General features: G+C 37.8%; 1 protein-coding gene across 2 annotated transcripts in view; it reads right to left on the minus strand.

Moving 5' to 3' along the window:
• PLA2G4A (phospholipase A2 group IVA) overlaps positions 1-21,809 on the minus strand; it is a gene marked incomplete at both ends in the record, with an annotated part of 140,448 nt that overhangs the window by 115,658 nt on the left and 2,981 nt on the right. For both annotated transcript variants that reach the window (XM_079696872.1, XM_079696871.1), the window contains one exon: positions 6,298-6,379. In XM_079696872.1, coding sequence (XP_079552998.1) covers positions 6,298-6,379 — 82 coding nt within the window. The remainder of the gene's footprint in view (positions 1-6,297; positions 6,380-21,809) is intronic.

Below are 21,809 nucleotides of genomic sequence, written 5' to 3' on the forward strand. Positions count from 1 at the left end.
CTGAAAAAATGAAGGATCCAATAATCTGCTCAACACAGAAATTCAGAATGGAAATTTCTTGTTTCCAAGGTGAAAAACTGAAAATAATCTCAAGTGCACAAACTACCCAAATATGAAATACTTTGGCTCATATAAAGATTATATTTAAGAAATAAATGTCTTCTTATGTTGATATCTGAAATCATGTTAACAATAATAGATAATATTCATTGAGCAATTACTATGCATGAGGCATGTAATGCTTCACATATGTCAACTCATTGAATTCTCTCAATGTCTCTAAGATGAGAAAAAGAAGACAGAGAGAGGAAACTTGCCTGAAGACACAAGACCAGTGAGTAGTCCTTTGGCTCTGAAGACCATGTTCTTTCATAAATATATTCTGCCTCCTCCCTGGAGATTCTGATGACCGTGGAATTCAGGAATGGCTACAGGAGAGGATAATGTATTTTCATAGCAATTTCTACATTGCCCTTGCTGCTAACAAAGATTCTCAGAAGATTACATAAATGATGTTTCTCTACATACAGACTCAACACTATGCCTCTTGCCCCACCATGTGCAAATAGGAAGGATGAATTCTAACTTCCTTTCCCAGGGAATTATTAACACTTTGTGTTGAGAGTCATGTCCTTTGAAGAGGCTTAATCCTCTGGATGGTCTCGAGGTGAGGGGATTTGAGACTGCTGCTTTGGAGAGACAAGACTGGAGGAAACAGGGCTACCTTTCTTAAAACTCAAATGTGTTTGGGTTTTCTTAAGTTTCTACAAGTGTTGGAAAGTCATGCTTCTGGTGCACTGTGGGTGGTGTGATGACTACAGGATGGTCACGGAGTCTGGACTCTAAGCACCGTAGCCTTGAGCTCAGGGGTAGAGTCTCACTGGCGTGGCATTTGATCACTGGGAAGACAACTCTGAGAGGTTTCCCAGCGCTTGCCAAAAGTGGAAAGCCAGTATCCATGCAAACAACATTTAGCCAAAGGTTGGATGCCAATGAGAGCAGCCACCAAGGCTTATGGCAGGACCCACTCCTAATTTACAGGCAACTCTAAGTGCCTAGAATACCTGTAGGACCCTGGGGAGGGGGAGATCACCCACACTCCCTCACCTATTCTAGTGAATAGGTGCGATTAATGCAATTTAGACAAATTAATGTGATTTAGAAAAATCATATAGGTGAGATTTCATGGACCTGAGTAATGTGGAGAATATTCATTTCACCACACAGTGATGTGTGAACTCTTACAGTAATTACTCCATAGGACTGAAAGACATAAAAAACAACACAGAATGATTCAAAAAGAATCGAACACTTGCAAATAATTAGTATCTGATACCTGGTTTATATATGAATAGGTAGTAAAAATCGATAGTAAAAATAGGTAGTGGGGCTTCCCTGGTGGCGCAGTGGTTGAGAGTCTGCCTGCCGATGCAGGGGACACGGGTTCATGCCCCGGTCTGGGAAGATCCCATATGCTGCGGAGCAGCTGGGCCTGTGAGCCATGGCCACTGAGCCTGTGTGTCCGGAGCCTGTGCTCCTCAACGGGAGAGGCCACAACAGTGAGAGGCCCGCGTACCGAAAAAAAAAAAAAAAAATAGGTAGTAAAAAAAATAATTTGTGAACGAACTTTCATGTTTAGTTTGAACAATCTTACAGATGCTCCACATGGTCCACATGCATCCCTCAGATCACAAGTCCTGCATCAGTACTGATGCTGATTCATCCTCGACTCCACATCACCCCTGAAGGTAGGAGTGAAGCTACAGTGTGTTTCTTCTTTCCTCAAGACCACGAGGGGGAACAAACCCAAGGTTCTTCCTGAATCCCCACCAGAAGTCAGGTGGTCTAGAATATTTTTAAAGTCTTCCATTCTGTTTGAATCACCCTGTTTTTGTACTTACATTCTTTGACAATATGTGAAAGATGACAATTTAAACTTCCTTTGTGAAGAACAGCCAGGTTCTCAGTAACAATAAGCATTTATCCAAACTTCTTGCAGTCAACACACTTATAGTACACAACTCAACCAAAGCTCTTTGCAGGGGAGAGGGAAATAGTATTCACAATATTAGAATAATGAAAAGCAGGGTATGTAGAGTTACCCTGCCTGGGTTCTTAGAAATGTCCTAAATAAAATCACAGATTAGTAAGTTGAGGGAGCATTAAGCCATATTAAAATATTTAGGATACATCTATGTATATGAGAGGAAGAGTATATTTATGTACATGAGGGAAAGAGTACACTATATTCATATGGGTATATGCAAACTACTTCTTTTTAAAATAAGACTATGGTGAGTCAGATGCAAATTTGAACTTCAAACTACCTCTTCATATGACGTGAGCATAAGAATACAGGGAAGGGCTGGCACGGGGGCAATGGGAACAAACGTACATGATACATTTGAACAAACTGAGATTAGCAAGGATGTCTGGGAAGGGGCTGTCTTGTTCTTGGCTTGCCCAGTGCTCTGAGATGAAAACAAGGAAATGAGTGAGATGTTATGATTCAAATGTCAGCTCTGGCTCCTCTAAAGATAGTTTATGGGGTGCTGCTGACGGTATTATGATGTTCTAGCAATGCAGTATGGTATTTCTAAAAAAAGCTAGTTAGAATAGGATGAATAATAAAAATAAAATAATCTTGGTATTATATTTTTTTTAAAAAAGCAGATATAGGACTTCCCTGGCGGTCCAGTGGTTAAGATGCCACGCTTCCACTGCAGGGGGTGCGGGTTCGATTCCTGGTCGGGGAACTAAGATCCCACAAGCTGCGCAGTGCAGCCAAAATTTTTTTTTCAAAAGTAAAGCAGACATAGGTGTCAACTATTTGATTCATGTGGCACCCTCGAGAAAGCCCCTACATACACAGGTAAAGCTGAAAAACCAAATAGTAATCTGTCATTCTTTGCCAACATGCAAAACTTTATGGAAATTTGCCTTTTTAAATAAATGTAGACGCTATCAACACAGAAGAGAGTGTAGGTTTCTGTCATCCTTTTCAGATCTTAGGACATTGTTTACTGTTCTATCCTTGTCTATCTTTAAAGAACTTCTGTATAAAAACATCCCAAATTCTGCTTACTTGGTAATCTGTATAGATCAAGCTCAACAAGTAATATCATCAAAACTCCTCTCAGAAAAGTGACAGCTAACACCCATGCCTTTTCTCACTATAATCGCCTACAACTTCTCAAAAATAAACCGTTTGGCACTGTGTATTGTCCCTCTACTTTTTCTTACCAACCTTATCATTGAATTTATTTCTCTAAGACTCTCTTTTTTTCTTTTTATCTCCTCCTGATTTCCTGTAAACTCATCAAGGTGATATCAAGGGTTGGCAATGATCTCCTTACCCCCAAAAATATTTAATTCAAGAAAAATAAAATCAAATTATAAATGCTGAATAGAAATATTAACAGAATGTCACAACACTATCCTTTCTCCAACAGTGATTAATCTCCAGTGGCTATTCCTTCCAAGCGTCCTTCACTTTAAAAAGGAAGCTTTTGGGAATTCCCTGGCAGTCCAGTGGTTAGGACTCTGTGCTCTCACTGCCGGGGCCGGGCTTCAATCCCTGGTCCGGGAATTAAGATCCCACAAGCTGTGAGGTGTGGCCAAAAGAATAAAAATTTAAAAAATAAAAAGAAAGCTTTTTGGAAATCGAGGGTCCAACCTGTGTTGTGTACACTGTGGGGACCTAAAACGTACCTGTTCCCTATTTCATTACATGAATTAATATCTCATGTTCATTTTTAAGTAATATTATCAATATCAACTCAAATAGATTTAAAATGACACTTGCAGCGTTACTCTCTTCCCTGTCCTAATTACAATAAATAAGCACGGGTAAAGTGCCTGGGGCCTATGGGGAAAGTAGCTAAGAAATCAGATCCATACCAGTTGAAGGCGACTCAGAGTAGAATTTGACTTGCTGTAGGACTCATCTCAAGCATGGTAAAAACCATTCTCTCTCTAAGACAGAGCTCTGCACTGATAGTCAAAGGTCAGTAACTTGCATGGCTGGCGAATCACTGACACAGCATTTAGTTGAATTATGAATGGCTTTTCTAACAGTACAACCTCTAGAGTTGTAAGGCATGTGCTTTTCTCAAGGTCATGGGGGTACCACTTTTTTTTTAATCTTTTTTTTTAACATCTTTATTGGAGTATAATTGCTTTACAGTGGTGTGTTAGTTTCTGCCGTATAACAAAGTGAATCAGCTATATGCATACATATATCCCCATATCCCCTCCCTCTTGCATCTCCCTCCCACCCTCCCTATTCCACCCCTCTAGGTGGTCACAAAGCACCAAGCAGATCTCCCTGTGCTATGTGGCTGCTTCCCACTAGCTATCTATTTTACATTTGGTAGTGTATGGCTTCTAATTTGGATTCTCTTTCTTCTTTTTTTAAAAAATAAATTTATTTATTTTTGGCTGCATGGGTCTTTGTTGCTGTGCGCAGTCTTTCTCTAGTTGTGGCGAGCGGGGGCTACTCTTCATTGCGGTCCGCGGGCTTCTCATTGCGGCAGCTTCTCTTGTTGCGGAGCATAGGCTCTAGGTGCGTGGGTTTCAGTAATTGTGGCACATGGGCTCAGTAGTTATGGCTCACAGGCTCTAGAGCGCAGGCTCAGTAGTTGGGGTGCACAGGCTTAGTTGCTCTGCGGCATATAGGATCTTCCCAGACCAGGGCTTGAACCCGTGTCCCCTGCATTGGCAGGCGGATTCTTAACCACTGTGCCACCAGGGAAGTCCCTGGCTTCTCTTTCACAGGAGCCTTTCTTCCAGTGAACTCTCGTTTAATTGATGAAAATGCAAAGAATTATAAAAAGCAAAAGAATAACTTAAGAAAAGCTTTGGCAAAGGAGTGATTAAATGGGGTAGATGGATGTATGAGATAAAATTTAGAAAATAAACCCCTGGTCCAGACTAGATGTGAAGAAATTGTCCTTGTTCCCGTCACCTCTCCTGAGAAGCACTGCTCATCCAAAACACGTGCCATTAGATTCCACCTCCTGGCCCCCTCCTTCCAACTTTTACCAACTTCCTGGACACCCTTCATTCACTGAAGGCTTGAGCCCAGAGCCCAAATTCTTCATTCCTTAATATTTAACCTCTCTCTATTGGCCCATTTTCATTGCGATTTCAACAAGCTCAAGTCCCTCCTATTCTTTTTTTTTTTTAAACGTCTTTATTGGAGTATAATTGCTTTACAGTGGTGTGTTAGTTTCTGCTCTCCCTCCTATTCTTAAATATAAAAAGCAGATTCTATAGTCACCTCCAATATATTTAACGTACTATGGCCAGAACAAATATTTTTTAAAATAAAGAGCCAATCCTGTGACTTGTGACTCAAATGCCATCAAATTCTTCCCGCTGCATTTCTGATAAAATCTCAGCCTTGTTGTATGAGTGCTTGTCCTCCTTCACCTTTGCTGTGTGTCTCTAACAGTCTGGGACCTCACAAGCAATCTGCCCTTCGCTCGCCTTTGAACATGCTGTTTTCTCTGCCTGGGATTCTCCCTGCTCTCAGCACTAAGATTTTCTTCCTTCAAGAGCCAGTGTAAATGCCATTTCAGCCAGAAAGACTTCCCTGTTCCCCAGACTGGTAAACTGCAATCTCCGTTCTTTCCCCCAAACCCATTCTGAGGGGTAAATTGCCATTCCCATATTTTAGCAATAATCTACAACTTTACCCAATTCGTTATCACAATACTTATCCATCCTTCTTTGTATTCCCAGCTCCACGACCCTTAGTCATTTGCATGGTAAGATTAACCAGGAAAACTGCATTTTAAAATGTAGAAGGATACTGCCACCAAATTAATTCAACATTATCCTCAGGCTTTGGTTCATATCATTTCAAGCTGTCCCACACCAGTTTCTAGAGCTATTTGCACACATAATAAACACACTTAAAGCCATAAGAATTAAACTGCATTTAAAAAAAAAATCCAAAGGCACAGTACCTCACAGAGGCAGCTAGTTTAAAGTCTTGACTCAGCCATCTTTCCAAAATAGAATGGAAATGTCTTTGAAATCCAAAACTCTGTCCTAGGACAGTCATTTTATCTGATCCCAAGTACTCCCAATTAATGTAAAGTCAAGGTAAAACACTATTCTGACAGATAAAAGAGTATCAGAGAACCACTCAAAATGTTACCATTCAAAGATGTAGACAAAGATTATCACATCTGAAAAAGGGACAGCCCCTGGTTTGTCAAGGAACTCAGGCAACTAAAGAGTGAATCATAATTACGTATTTTCAACAGAAAAGCAAATAAGAGCACTTACGCATGTCACCGAGGGCCCCCTTTGTCACTTTTGTGGCACGTAACACCACTACTGTGAACTTGTGGGAATAATGGTGCTCCACCTGGAAAAAAAAAAATCATAATGAATTTAAAATAAGCCTGTAATATAGGATCCAGGTAAATTGTTTTCATTGTTTCCTTGAGACTAATTGAAAATATTCCAGTTGAAAGGAAGTAACATGCATACCAGAAACATTCTTTGATCATGAGGCTTTTCCTTTTTTGATCCTTTCCTCTCTCCGGCACAGAATGATTAAGTTTATATCATGCTTTAAAATGTCACTGCAGCTTGACTGTTAGGACTTCTTTGCAGTCCCTGCTTTACAGGGTTTACCAAGCCCTTGGGGAAAATGTAAATCAGGACTGCAGGCTTTCTAGGCGCACAATCAGGCTTTATACTAGGTGATAAGCAAGACCTGCCTTAGAAAGGTGAAGTCAGAGCAAGATGTTTGCTTTATCTAAATGTGTTTGTTTTTATTGTTACTGTTCAATGAAAGTCTTTTTTTGGTATAACATTTCCAGAGCAGTTTTCAAAATCCTTTGGATCCAAAGCAATAACCATCAAGCTACTTATATTAATTTTAATTTATTTGTTAAAACCATATGTGACAATGTTAAAAAGTTTCTATTAGCCTAATAGCTTGCATGCACATAAGAAGTATTAATGGGTAGAAGACTTTATTAAACACTTCACGTAACTGGATATTAGTTCTCAACTGATTCTACTCACCAAAACAGAATGGGAAAGCAGAAACTCACAAAGTTCTCTGAGCAACTGAAAAGATTACAAACTCTTTATCTAAAGCTCAAGCATTTTTGTTTAATCTTAGGAGAGGCCCACATTTATAAGTTACTCCTACCTTTCATAATTTTAATAGAATTGCTTAACTGGTTAAAAAGTCCATAACTAATTAAAAAGAAGCTAAGATACTGACAATACTGAAAAGTGAGTCTAAAAGTAAGGAAGAAGAAAAAAATTATAAAAATGGACTCATAAGGACCAGCAGTAGTGGGATATAGGAGCAAAAGTTATACAGCATTCAACAGTTTCTGAAGATATCACTCTATCAACAGAGTAATTTATGTCCAGATTTATAACACAGCATCAAGAAGAGGTGAAGTCATGAATAATGAGCATACCTTGTTTAAAAAGGCAGAGAAGCATATAAAATCTTTCAAGATAATTCTTATTCAAGTTTATTGTCAAAGAGAAATGCCTTCTGTATTCAGAAGGGCTCTGAATAGCCAAAGTTTTATTCTACATACATGAAATTATCAATCATAAAAAAAATGAGTGCTTAAAAAAAGGCATATTGCCTTATAGTACAACCAAAAATCACATGCACTCCTCCCACCAAAAAAAAAACAAAAACAAAAGAGAAACAGAGAGAGAATTCCTTGGTGGTCCAGTGATTAGAACTCCATGCTTCCACTGCAGGGGGTACAGGTTCATTCCTGGCTGGGGAACTAAGATCCCGCATGCTGCGCTGTGGCCAAAAAAAAAAAAGAGAGAGAGAGAGAATCCACTATCATAATTAGAAACTTCAACACCCCTCTATCAGAAATGAACAGATGCAGCAGGCAGAAAATCAGTAAGGACAGAGTTGAACTCAACAGCACCATCAGTCAACTAGATATAATTAACACTTATAGACTACTTCATCTAACAGCAGCATAGTACATATTATTCTTAAGCTAACATGAAACAAAACTGCAATGTCTACTCTCACAATGGAATTAAACTAGAAATCAGTTACACAATAATAGCTAAAAAAAATCACAAAGTTCTTGGAGATTAAACAACTTCTAAATAACATAAATGTCAAACAAGAAGTCTCAAGAGAAATTTTTAAATATTTGGAACTAAATGAAAATGCAACTACAACTTATCAAAGTTTAGTGGGATGCAGTGAAAGTAGTGTCTAGAGGGAAATTTACAGCACTGACAGATATATATGTGTGTGTGTGTGTGTATATACATATATATATACATATATATATATACATACATATATATGAAAGACCTAAAATCAATTATCTAAATGTCTACTTTAGGAAACTAGAAAAAGAAGGGCAAATTAAATCCCAAGTAAGCAGAAGAAAAAATGTAAGAACTGGAGGAGTGAATAAAATTAAAAATGGAAAATCAATAGAGAAAATCAATGAAATCAAAATTTGAAAAGATCAATAAAATTGATAAGCCTTTAGCAAGGCTAAATAAGAAAAAAACACAGAGAACACAAATTATAAATATCATAATCGAATGAAGGAAGTTCATTACAGATCATATGGACATTAAAAGAATATTAAAGGAACACTATGAACAATTCTAAGCCCACAATTTCAAAACCTAGATGAAATGGTCCAATTCCTTGAAAGACAAAATCTGCCAAAATTCACACAAGTAGAAATAGACAATCTTAATAGGCCTATGTTTATAAAGAAATTGAGTCACAATTTAACCTTTCAAAACAGAAAACACCAGGCCCAAATGGATTCACTGGTAAATTCTACCAAACACTTAAGGAAGAAATTACACCAATGTTCTCCAATCTCTTCCAGAAGATAGAAGTAGAGAGAATAGTTCCTAACTCATTCTATGAAGCCAGCTTTATCCTGATAACAAAACCATACAGAGGCACTGCAAGAAAAGAAAACTGCAGACCAATTTCTCTCATAAACAAAGATATAAAAATTCTCAAAAAACTATTAGCAAATAAAACCCAACAATGTATAAAAGGAATTATAACCACAACCACATGGGATTTATCCCAGGTATGGAAGACTGGTTCAGCATTTGAAAAGTAATTATTGTAATCCATCACATTAACAGTCTAAAGAAGAAAAATCACATGATCATATCAATAGATACAGAAAAGTATTTGACAAAATTCAATATCTATTCATGATGAAAACTCTCAGCAACCTAAAAATAGATGGAAACTTTTTCAACTGGATAAAGAACACCTATAAAAATCCTACAGCCAATATCATAGTTAATGGTGTGAAACTAGAAGTTTTCCTGAAAAGATCAAGACAAGGATGTCCCCTCTTACCACTTCTTTCAACATTGTACTGGATGTCCTAGTTAACGCAATAAGACAAGAAAGGGAAATATAAGATGTATGTGTAGTGAAGGAAGAAATAAAACTGTCTCTGTTCATGGATGACATGATTAACTATGTAGAAAACCCAAGTGAATTGATTTTTAAAACTCCTGGAATTAGAAGTGATTATAGCAAGGTTGTAGGATATAAGTTTAATATGCAAAATTCAATCTTTTTCCTATATACCAACAATGAACAGGTGGAATTTGAAATTAAAACACAATACCATTTACATTAGCATCCCACACACACACAAAAAATGAAAAACTTAGGTATAAATCTAAAAAAAAAAGTACAAGGTCTATATAAGGAAAACTACAAAACTCTGATGAATGAAAGCAATCAAGAACTAAATAAAAAGAGAAATATTCCATGTTCATGGATAGAAGACTGAATATTGTCAAAATATCAGTTCTCTCCAAATTGATCTATAGATTCAAGGCCATCCCAATCAAAATCTCAGCAAGTTATTTTGTAGATATCAACCAACTGATTCTAAAGTTTATATGGAAAGACAAAAGACCCCAGAATAGCCAACATAATGTTGAAGGAGAAGAATAAACTTGTAGGACTGATGCTACGTGACATCGAGACTTACTATAATGCTGCAGTAATCAAAACAGTATGGCATTGATGAAAGAATAAACAAATAGATCAATGGAACAGAATAGAGAGCCCCAAAATAGACCAATACACATATAGTCAACTGATCTTTTACAAAGGAGCTAAGGCAATACAATGGAAAAAAGATAGCCTTTTCATCAAATGGTGCTGGAAAAACTAGACATCCACATTAAAAAAAAAAAAAAAAGACAAATGATATCTGAACCTGAAAGAGAATAAGCAAATGTTCTTGAAAATCCAATTTAGGGATTAGCTTTCTCCACTAAAGAGAACTTTTCAATAATTATCATATATAATAGTACATACTCCCCAAATCATCTATGCTATTTTTCCATATCCTAGAAATTTAATACCACATGGGTTTTCAAATGCCTAAAAACTCCCTTGTAAGATAAAAATGATTAGCAATGCTCAACAATTATTTAACATTTTTTGAAACTGTTACAAATGTATTCATATGTCAAATGTTTATTAATAACATGTACAGAAAGATGAAATTTTTATTAGAAGGATTCATTGAGTATGAACCATCTGTTACACATTCTAATAGATGCAAATTCTCATTTTCACAACAACCCTATATTCACAACAACCCTATAAAATAGATGTTATTATATGTATTTATAGATGAGTAAAGTGAGAGGTTAAGTAATTTCCCAGTATCTCACAGACAGTAAAAGTTAAAACTGAATTAGAATCCAGTCTTCCTGTCCCCAATGTCTTTACTCTTTCTATATTCCTTTACTTATAGAGAATAATAATATCAACATCAATACCTAATAGCAAAAAAGGCTGCTTCCATTTATTAAAGTTGTACAGATATTTACAATCTACTGCATTATATCTGTAGTTGATCTAAAGTCTCTCTAGAGGAGACCTTCAAGATGGTGGAAGAGTAAGACATGGAGATCACCTTCCTCCCCACAGATACATCAGAAATACATCTACATGTGGAACAACTCCTACAGAACACCTACTGAATGCGGGCAGAAGGCCTCAGACTTCCCAAAAAGCAAGAGAAAAAACAGAGACAAAAGAATAGGGATGGGACCAGCACCAGTGGGAGGAAGCTGTGAAGGAGGAAAAGTTTCCACATACTAGCAAGTCCCTTCACTAGTGGAGATGGGGGGCAACGGGGTGGCGGGGGGAAGCTTCAGAGCCATGGAGGACAGCGCAGCAATAGGGGTGCAGAGGGCAAAGTGGAGACATTCCCGCACAGAGGATCTGTGCCGACCAGCACTCACCAGCCCAAGAGGCTTGTCTGCTCACCCGCCAGGGCAGGCGGGGGCTGGGAACTGAGGCTCGGGCTTCGGAGGTCAGATCCCAGGGAGAGGACTGGGGTTGGCTGCACGAACACAGCCTGAACAGGGCTAGTGTGCAACAGCTAGCAGGGAGGGAGTCCGGGAAAATGTCTGGAACTGCCTAAAAGGCAAGAGACCATTGTTTCGGGGTGCGCAAGGAGAGGGGAATCAGAGCACTGCCTAAACAAGCTCCAGAGATGGGTGTGAGCTTCGGCTATCAGTGTGGACACCAGAGACAGGCATGAAATGCTAAGGCTGCTACTACAGCCACCAAGAAGCTTGAGTACAAGCACAGGTCACTATCCACACCTGCCCTCCCGGGAGCCTGTGCAGCCCACCACTGCCAGGGTACCGTGATCCAGCGACCACTTCCCCAGAAGAACACATGTCACACCTCAGGCAGTTGCAACGTCATGCTGGCCTCTGCCACTGCAGGCTCACCCCGCATTCTGTACCGCTACTTCCCCCTGGCCTGAGTAAGCCAGAGCCCCTGAATCAGCTTCTCCTTTAACCCAGTCCTGTCTGAGCGAAAAAATAGATGCCCTCAGGCGACCTACACGCATAGGTGGGGCCAAATCCAAAGCTGAGCCCAAGGAGCTGTACAAACAAAGAAGAGAAAGGGAAATTCCTCCCAGCAGCCTCCGGAGCAGTGGGTTAAATCTTCACAATCAACTTGATATACCTGTATCACTGGAATACCTGAATAGACAATGAATCATCCCAAATTTGAGGCAGTGGACTTTGGGAGCAACTGTAGACTTGAGGTTTGCTTTCTGCATCTAATTTGTTCCTAGTTTTATGTTTATCTTAGTTGAGTATTTAGAGTTTATTATCATTGGTATATTTGGTTATTGATTTGGTTGCTCTCTTCCTTTTATATATATATATATAGATAGATAGAGATATTTTTTCCTTTTTCTCTTTTTGTGAGTGTGTATGTGTATGCTTCTTTCTGTGATTTTCTCTGTATAGCTTTGCTTTTACCATTTGTCCTAGGGTTCTGTCTGCCCGTTTTTATTTATTTTTTCTTTTCTTATTTATTATCTTTTAATTTTTCTACTTTTTCATAATTCTTTTATTTTAATAACTTTATTTTATTTCATTCTTTCTTTCTTTCTCCCTCTTCTTCTGAGCTGTGTGGCTGACAGGGTATTGGAGTTCCGGCCGGGTGTGAGGCCTGTGCCTCTGAGGTGGGAGAGCTGAGTTAAGGACATTGGACCACCAGAGACCACCTGGCTCCACGTAATATCAAATGGCAAAAGCTGTCTCAGAGATCTCCATCTCAACGCTAAGACACAGCTCCACTCAACAACCAGCAAGCTACAGTGCTGGACACCCTAAGCCAAACAACTAGCAAGACAGGAACACAACCCCACCCATTAGCAGAGAGGCTGCTAAAATCATAATAGGCTCACAGACTGCAAAACACACCACCGGATGGGGTTCTGCTACCAGAAAGACAAGATCCAGCCTCACTCACCAGACCACAGGCACCAATCCCCCCCACCAGGAAGCCTACACAACCCACTGAACCAACCTTAGTCACTGAGGGCAGACACCAAAAACATGAGAACTATGAACCTGCAGCCTGTGAAAATGAGGTCCTAGAAAAAGTAAGTTAAGCAAAATGAGAAGACAGAGAAACACACAGCAGATGAAGGAGCAAGGTAAAAACCCATCAGACGAGACAAATGAAGAGGAAATAGGGAGTCTACCTGAAAAAGAATTCAGAGTAATGATAGTAAAGATGATCCAAAATCTTGGAAATAGAATGGAGAAAGCACAAGAAATGTTTAACAAGGACCTAGAAGAGCAAACAAACAATGATGAACAACAAAATAAATAAAATTAAAAATTCTCTAGAAGGAATCAATAGCAGAATAACTGAGGCAGAAGAACAGATAAGGGACCTGGAAGGTAAAAAAGTGGAAATAACTATGGCAGAGCAGAATAAAGAAAAAAGAATAAAAGAATTGAGGACAGTCTCAGAGATCTGAGGGACAACATTAAATGCACCAACATTCGAATTATAGAGGGGTCCCAGAAGAAGAAGAGAAAAAGAAAGGGACTGAGAAAATATTTGAAGAGATTAAAGTTGAAAACTTCCCTAATATGGGAAAGGAAATAGTCAATCAAGTCCAGGAAATGCAGAGAATCCCATGCAGGATAAATCCAAGGTGAAACACATCAAGACACATATTAATCAACTATCAAAAATTAAATACAAAGAAAAAATATTAAAAGCAGGAAAAACAACAAATAACATACAAGGGAATCCCCAAAGGTTAACAGCTGATCTTTCAGCAGAAACTCTGCAAGTCAGAAGTGAGTGGCACAATATATTTAAAATGATGAAAGGGAAAAACCTACAACCAAGATTACTCTACCCAGCAAGGATCTCATTCAGATTCGAAAGAGAAATTAAAACATTTACAGACAAGTAAAAGCTAAGAGAATTCAGCACCACCAAACCAGCTTTAAAACAAATGCTAAAGGAATTTCCCTAGGCAGGAAACACAAGAGAAGGAAAAGACCGACAATAAAAAACGCAAAACAATTAAGAAAATGGTAATAGGAACATACATATCGATAATAACCATAAATGTAAATCGATTAAATGCTCCAACCCAAAGACATAGACTGGTTGAATATATACAAAAACAAGACCCATATATATGCTGTCTACAAGAGACCCACTTCAGACCTAGGGACACATACAGACTGAAAGTGATGGGATGGAAAAAGATATTCCATGCTAATGGAAATTAAAAGAAAGCTGGAGTAGCAATTCTCATATCTGACAAAATAGACTTTAAAACAAAGACTATTACAAGAGACAAAGAAGGACACTACATAATGATCAAGGGATCGATCCAAGAAGAAGATATAACAATTGTAAATATTTATGCACCCAAAATAGGAGCACCTCAATACATAAGGCAAATTCTAACAACCATAAAAGGGGAAATCAACAGTAACACAATCATAGTAGGGGACTTTAACACCCCACTTTCACCAATGGTCAGATCATCTAAAATGAAAATAAATAAGGAAACACAAGCTTTACATGATACATTAAACAAGATGGACTTAATTGATATTTATAGGACATTCCATCCAAAAACAGCAGATTATACTTTCTTCTTAAGTGCTCATGGAACATTCTCCAGGATAGATCATATCCTGAGTCACAAATCAAGCCTTGGCAAATTTAAGAAAATTGAAATTGTATCAAGTATCTTTTCTGACTACAACACTACAAGACTAGATATCAATTACAGTAAAAAATCTGTAAAAAATACAAACACATGGAGGCTAAACAATACACTACTAAATAACCAAGAGATCACTGAAGAAATCAAAGAGGAAATCAAAAAATACCTAGAAACAAATGACAATGAAAACCCAAACACGACCCAAAACCTATGGGATGCACTAAAAACAGTTCTAAGAGGGAAGTTTATAGCAATACAATCCTACCTTAAGAAACAACAAACATCTCAAATAAAGTAACCTTACATCTAAAGCAATTAGAGAAAGAAGAACAAAAATCCCCAAAATTAACAGAAGGAAAGAAATCATAAAAATCAGATCAGAAATAAATGAAAAAGAAATGAAGGAAAGAATGGCAAAAATCAATGAAACCAAAAGCTGGTTCTTGGAGAAGATAAACAAAATAGATAAACCTTTAACTAGACTCATCAAGAAAAAAAGGGAGAAGACTCAAATGAATAGAATTAGAAATGAAAGAGGAGAAGTAACAACTGACACTGCAGAAATACAAAGGATCATGAGAGATTACTACAAGCAACTGGAAGAAATGGACAAATTCTTATAAAAGCACATCCTTCCGAGACTGAACCAAGAGGAAACAGAAAATATAAACAGACCAATCACAAGCACTGAAATTGAGACTGTTATTAAAAATCTTCTAACAAACAAAAGCCCAGGACCAGATGGCTTCAAAGGCAATTCTGGATAAGTGACTTTTGGTTATGTCTCAGGGATGGTGCCAGAGGAAATAATGTTATTGAATACAAAACCAGTGTTCCTTAGGGGGGAACCTAATAGCTCAGCACAATGTTACTTGGTAGTTGACAAAAAGAGATGCCATATTTAAATTGAGTTGTCAAATATAAGCTTAATACCCTGATTTAGTCACGAAGATTAAGCCTTGCCTTCAGGTCTCCAATTACCCTACTCTGAGTGTCTTTCTTTATCCATAATCGTTTTCATAGTGAAAATCATGACCCTTTTTTTTTTCACAGTTACAATTTCAAGTCATCATGAAAACTACTACTGTATTAAATTCATTCTGGAGAATTATAATGATGTCTGTAACTAAAATGATTGGGCACTGGAAAAAAGAACCAGTCAATTTATGCAAAATCAATCTGATGAGTGTCCTATTCTGTTGAGAGTTCTACTGTTACAAAGAAGAAACGAAGAACAATCATAAAACAAATCTGATGGATGGAAGAGAAGGTAGATTCTGCATACAAATATTTTTTTTCTATTCAACTGCCATTGCCTAATTTAAATCAAATTAAAACTAAAGACTGTTAGTATGATAAGGACTACAGAATCTCATTACTGAATACAGAGATCACCATAATCATCAACAGGCAACTTCAAACAGATATCAGCAATTTTAAAAAGAATGGCTGCTTTGATGTCATCCAAGAGTGAAGATACTTTTTTAGATAAGATACTTATTTTCAGTGTCACTTCCTGGTGTGGTTTCATTCTAATACTTTTAAGAGGCACGAACATCACGCTACTATTCTCCCACATTTTTAAAAGAGCAATCAGTTTTTCTACTTAAAATCAACAGTGCTATCTAAACTTGCTTTAAGAACTGTCAGTCATGGATTGGCTATATGTACAAATGTCCAAAATTGGCTATATGTCCAAAACACCCACCTAATTTGGCAACAGAATTTAACTTCAGCAGATGTCGTTAAAGAAAATTATACTCAGAAATATTACTTGAGTTTCTTCTCCCTCATGAATAAGAAATTTTCCATTTGCACAATAAGTATATCTGTCAAATATAGTAATAACATTGTATTATAATATATGTATCTTTAAATATTCAAGTAAACTTAGAGTTCATTTTCACTGAAATTAGAAGATTTTAGGTCCTATTTTAATCAGGATTACTGGGGCTGCTCTACCAGTGAAACCAGTACCAAAAAAAAAAAAAAAATTGATGGTGATAACTTGGGTCTAAAATACTCATTTAATGACATATTCACCACGAATGTATTGTGACTCTAATATCTTCAAGATACCCAAAATAAATAATCACCCAAACTTTTAACACCTAAATTTTAATTGATATAGATTCTAGTCCAATGGTAATTAAGCAGCTATACTACCACAAAAAAAATTTTTTTTTAACATTAGCTTTTTTCTTCCCTCAATACTGTAAGCAGATAAGGTAGGGGTCCCTGGAGAAAGAGAACTTAGGAATGGCTTTCATGACATAAGAGAAGCCATTTTTGGCATAAGCCATTTTGAGATCTAAGCCTGGCCACAATGCTTGTCCTTGAACAGGTCTCAGTAATTAATGATCTTAAGGGAAAAAAAGAATGAAGAGACAAAGGATTGTCATCAGGCAAGAGAAATAACAAAAGCAAAGATAATATATCAGTTATTAAGTACTCCCAGTTCCGTTTCAATGGTAAAGATAAGCCTGAAGCACTCAACCACTAGATCAACTAGAACCTAGGAGAAGATGATGTTGACCTTTTCTGACCTTTATGACTTCAATCAACTAAAGCTTGGACTCTGTTGACCTCTGCTGCAATTCTATACTGAATTCTCCTCTGCTTAAGCGCCTTCATGAAGATGCATGTACCCTTAGCTTAAAACTCCCCTGACTTTGTTGTTTGGGAGACAGCTCTTTGGGAAAGATCCCCTGTGTTCTCCTTACTTGCTGCAAGTAATAAATCCTTTCTTCTCTTGATCTTTTGCTTGGTTGTGTCTTTTGGTTCGACACCTGCCAAGAGGTGAACCCATTTTTCAGGTCACAATAATCCTGAAAAAATCTACACCCTCCTAGGAGTAATTATGGCTGAGTTAAGGCCTGTGAAGTATAGGTATACCTTCGCCCTCCTGGAGGGGCTCACTAGAACACATGAAGTAGCATGTGCACTTGAAAAGTTCTCCCCATACATCCTTAAAGTCCTTTGGGTGGCAGAGATATTTACTTGGTTTAGAGTTACTAACCTAGGTGATATGACATGTTCATTAAAATCTAAGATGTCTTTGCATTGATGATTTTCAGATGTGAGTTTTAAATCTAGTAGATCTAACAAACTCGGAAATATGGATATACTTACTATTTTGGAGAATATATCCTTATTTTAAGGGACTTCTTAAAAACCTCTTGGTCTTACTTGTTCTTTTCATTAAGTGAAAAGTGATTAAAAGACACAGACATGAGTCAGAAGGGTATTTACAATACAGTGCTTTATAGTTTCTATCTCAGTTTTCTACCCTTGCAATACTGTGATTTATAGGAAAAATATATATTTGGTTATTCAGATGATCAAATATATATCAATGCATATTTTTATAATATAATTTTATAATGATAGAATTGAGTTGAATTCTTCACCACTCTGCCAGTGTCCAAGAATTACTTGTTGGTGTAAAGAAGGCTCCACGCACATGTTGGAATTGGGTCCGGGAACCCCTTTCAGCCTTGCTTTCTTCATCTGTAAAATGGCAATTATAATATTACCAACTACATGGGATTTTTCAAGGGTCTCCTGATACAAATCCAGATTCTGATATTAGAATTTCACATAAGGCAATACTGAACATCAAGTTTGGGGGATAATTTTACCATCTGTGGAAATCTTTTAAGATGAGATGATTATCTATCTCCTTGGAATTATCTAGAGGCATTATTGATTTAGAGTAAAAGAATTAGTTGAATTCCACTTGTGATAATGGCAGACTAAATAATCTGGGTTACCGCTTCCCACAGAAAATAAATAAAAACTGGATAAGGTTTTACAAAATAAGTAAACATTTTCCTAAAAGTAACTGTGATGGTTAATTTTATTTGTCAGCTTGACTGGCCCAAAAGGTGCTCAGTTTAAACATTATTTCTGTGTGTGTCTATGAGGGTGCTTCCAGATGAGATTAGCACTTGAATCAGTGGACTCAGGAAATGAAAGTACCGTCTCCAGTGTGGGTTGGCCTCCAATCTGTTGAGGGCCTGAAAAGAATAAAAGGAGGAATTTGCCCCTTTTTTTCTGTCTCACTGCTTGAGCTGAGACATCTCATTTTATCTCCTGACTTGAACTGAATTACACCCTTGTCTGTCCTGGGTCTCCAGTTTGCAGATAGCAGACTGTGGGACTTCCCAGTCTCCATAACCTCATAAGACAATTCTTCACAATAAATCTCGTATCTAGATCAATCTATCTGTTATGGTCTGAATGTTTGTGTCCCCCCAAAATACATGTTAAATCCTAAGCCCCCAAAGATAATGGTATTAGGAGATGGGATATTTGGGAGGGGCAAGGAACCCCCATGAACGGATAAGTGCCTTTATAAAAGAATCCAGAGAGATTCCTTTCCCCTTCCACCTTGTGGACACCGTGGCTAAAGCCCTCATCAAAAGCAACCATTCCAGTGTCTCAGTCTTGGACTTCCCAGACTCCATATGTATGACCAATAAATTTCTGCTGTTCATAAGCTACCCAGTCTGTGGTATTGTTACAGCAGCCCAAATGAATTAAGACATCTATCTATCTATCTATCTATCTACTTCCTACTGGTTCTGTTTCTAATCAATCAGAGAACACTGACTAATACAGTAACAAAGAAGCAACAAGATGGGAAGGCCTTAACTCCCAGGACAGAGATCAAGGGGAGCAAAGAAACACAGGTTTTGACAGGAGCATTTGTTGATCCAGAGAGGAGGAGGCTGAGAGGCTGAGGGATTAGGAGCCCTCTAAGGATAAGGACCCTAGTAAACCGCTCCCTTGTTTCAAGCCTAAAACTACAGATCGCACCATAGGAATAAGTATGAACAGCCCCTCCACATACTGGCTCCCTGTTTTAGTGTCATCCAGGGGACCCAGAAAACAACTAACTTGAAACTAGGATTATATTTGTCCCAGAATGCTAGCTTCCCGAGGAGCCTGACAGAAACAAATAAAATTCTGAAGAATTATTTCTACAGATAATTTTTCATTATTATAATGTTAAGAAAAATCAAAGATAATTAGGAACACAAGGAGGTATGACACCAAGACTACAAACCAGCACAATTAATTAACAGGCACAGAAACAGCCCCCTCCATGAAACAGCCACACTACACTTATCATGTCTAAGGAAATGGAAGTCAAACTTAAGTATGACTACATGAAACTGGAAACTATAAAAAATGGCTCAGAAGTTTTTAAAAAGAACCAAATCGAAATTCAAGAACTGAGAAGTAAACTTGGTGACCTTCTAGGGATTTCTAATCTGTGCTCTGTGGTGAAGAAGCAGAAATATGGACCTTACTTTAAAAGTGTGTACTTCTGCCTCAGGTTAGAGGCTTGTGGCAGGGAATGGCTGGTATCAGGAAAAGGCTAGAAGCTTATTCCTAACTGCCCTCTTCCTCACTTGTCTAGAATTTGTTAGTGCTCACAAAAAATATGCTATTTGCTGTTCATTGCAGCTCTATTTACAATAGCCAAGACATGGAAGCAACCTATAAGTGTCCATCGACAGATGAATGGATAAAGAAGATGTGGTACATATATACAATGGAATATTACTCAGCCATAAAAAGAAATGAAATTGAGTTATTTGTAGTGAGGTGGATGGACCTAGAGTCTGTCATACAGAGTGAAGTAAGTCAGAAAGAGAAAAACAAATACCATATTCTAACACATATATATGGAATCTAAGGGGAAAAAAAAGGTCATGAAGAACCTAGAGGTAAGACGGGAATAAAGGCACAGACCTACTACAGAATGGACTTGAGGATATGGGGAGGGGGAAGGGTAAGCTGGGACAAAGTGAGAGAGTGGCATGGACATATATACACTACCAAATGTAAAATAGATAGCCAGTGGGAAGCAGCCGCATAGCACAGGGAGATCAGCTCGGTGCTTTGTGACCTCCTAGAGGGGTGGGATAGGGAGGGTAGGAGGGAGGGATATGGAAGAGGGAAGAGATATGGGAACATATGTATATGTATAACTGATTCACTTTGTTATAAAGCAGAAACTAACACACCATTGTAAAGCAATTATACTCCAATAAAGATGTTAAAAAAATGCTATTTGCCATAAAACTCATTAGTCTTTTGTGCACAGCGCTGTGATTTTGTAATAGTTTTGTCACCTTTATATTTCTGATTTCCCAGCAGCACTATCTCACCTTCTGATGCCCCCTAGAAATATCCTACCTTATTAAGTTTCTAAAGAATGCTTGTGTACATAATGATTTATTATTTATAAAAGCCCCGTGGAACAGACACAGCAGGTACTACTCATACTTCATATGAAGCAGCTGAAAGTCAGTTTAAGTGCTCAAGAGCACGTAACTAAAGTCTGGAACTACGACTAAAACACTAGTTCTTTGATTACCTACTCCAGTGTTTTTTTTTTCCCCCCGTTACCATAATAATCTAGAATAATAGCTTTCTACTTTTTTGGTAACATTTCCAGTCATCCTACAATGACCTTTTTCAAATGTCCCTGTATTTTAGCAGGCAGTCATGCTCGCATACCCAGGTGGTTGACCTCAGTGTGGACACAACCTCAGTTTTCCGTGGATGTGGGGCAGTGGCCCTCCATTGCTAATCGGTGGTGGGAAGAGCTCTAGATTTTTTTTCACTCCAGAGAAGTGACTCATCTTTTCAGGGTAAAAAGATGGAAATTTTTATAAGTATTTTATATTTGATTTATCTTTGCAATATTGATATCTTCCTGGTCCAAAAGAACTTCAGTAGATTCTGGAGACACAAATACCCTTCAGGATGGAAAGTACCTCAGAACAACTCTAGACATATGGGAACTGCATTGTGCCATATATATATTACTCCATTTTCTCCTACATTCTTAAAAGCTGGCACCATTGGAAACAAGAGAACTTGCTGCATCAGCCCACACGATTCCCCAACATGTCCCTGCATTACAGGTGTGGTGAGGATGAGTCCAATCTTCACCACCTTGAGGCAGCTAAAACTGAGTCGACTTGTCTGGCACCCTTCATTACTAGTAAGTTGGCTTAGTTTTCCCCATCTTTGCTTTTTAATAAAAGTATTCTCGGTTATATATTTTGAAAAGTATCCTTCTGTGAAAACTAGGGCAGGAAATTTTGTCACTAAAAAAATTTACACACACACATGCACAGTTTTTTTTTCCACACACACAGCAAAAACAAGCATGAATGAAAGTATAAAGCTCTTAGGACCCTCTCATTGAAAAGGGCTATACAC

The sequence above is a fragment of the Hyperoodon ampullatus genome (assembly GCF_949752795.1).
Source record: "Hyperoodon ampullatus genome assembly, chromosome: 2".
In the NCBI taxonomy this organism is placed as follows: domain Eukaryota; kingdom Metazoa; phylum Chordata; class Mammalia; order Artiodactyla; family Ziphiidae; genus Hyperoodon; species Hyperoodon ampullatus.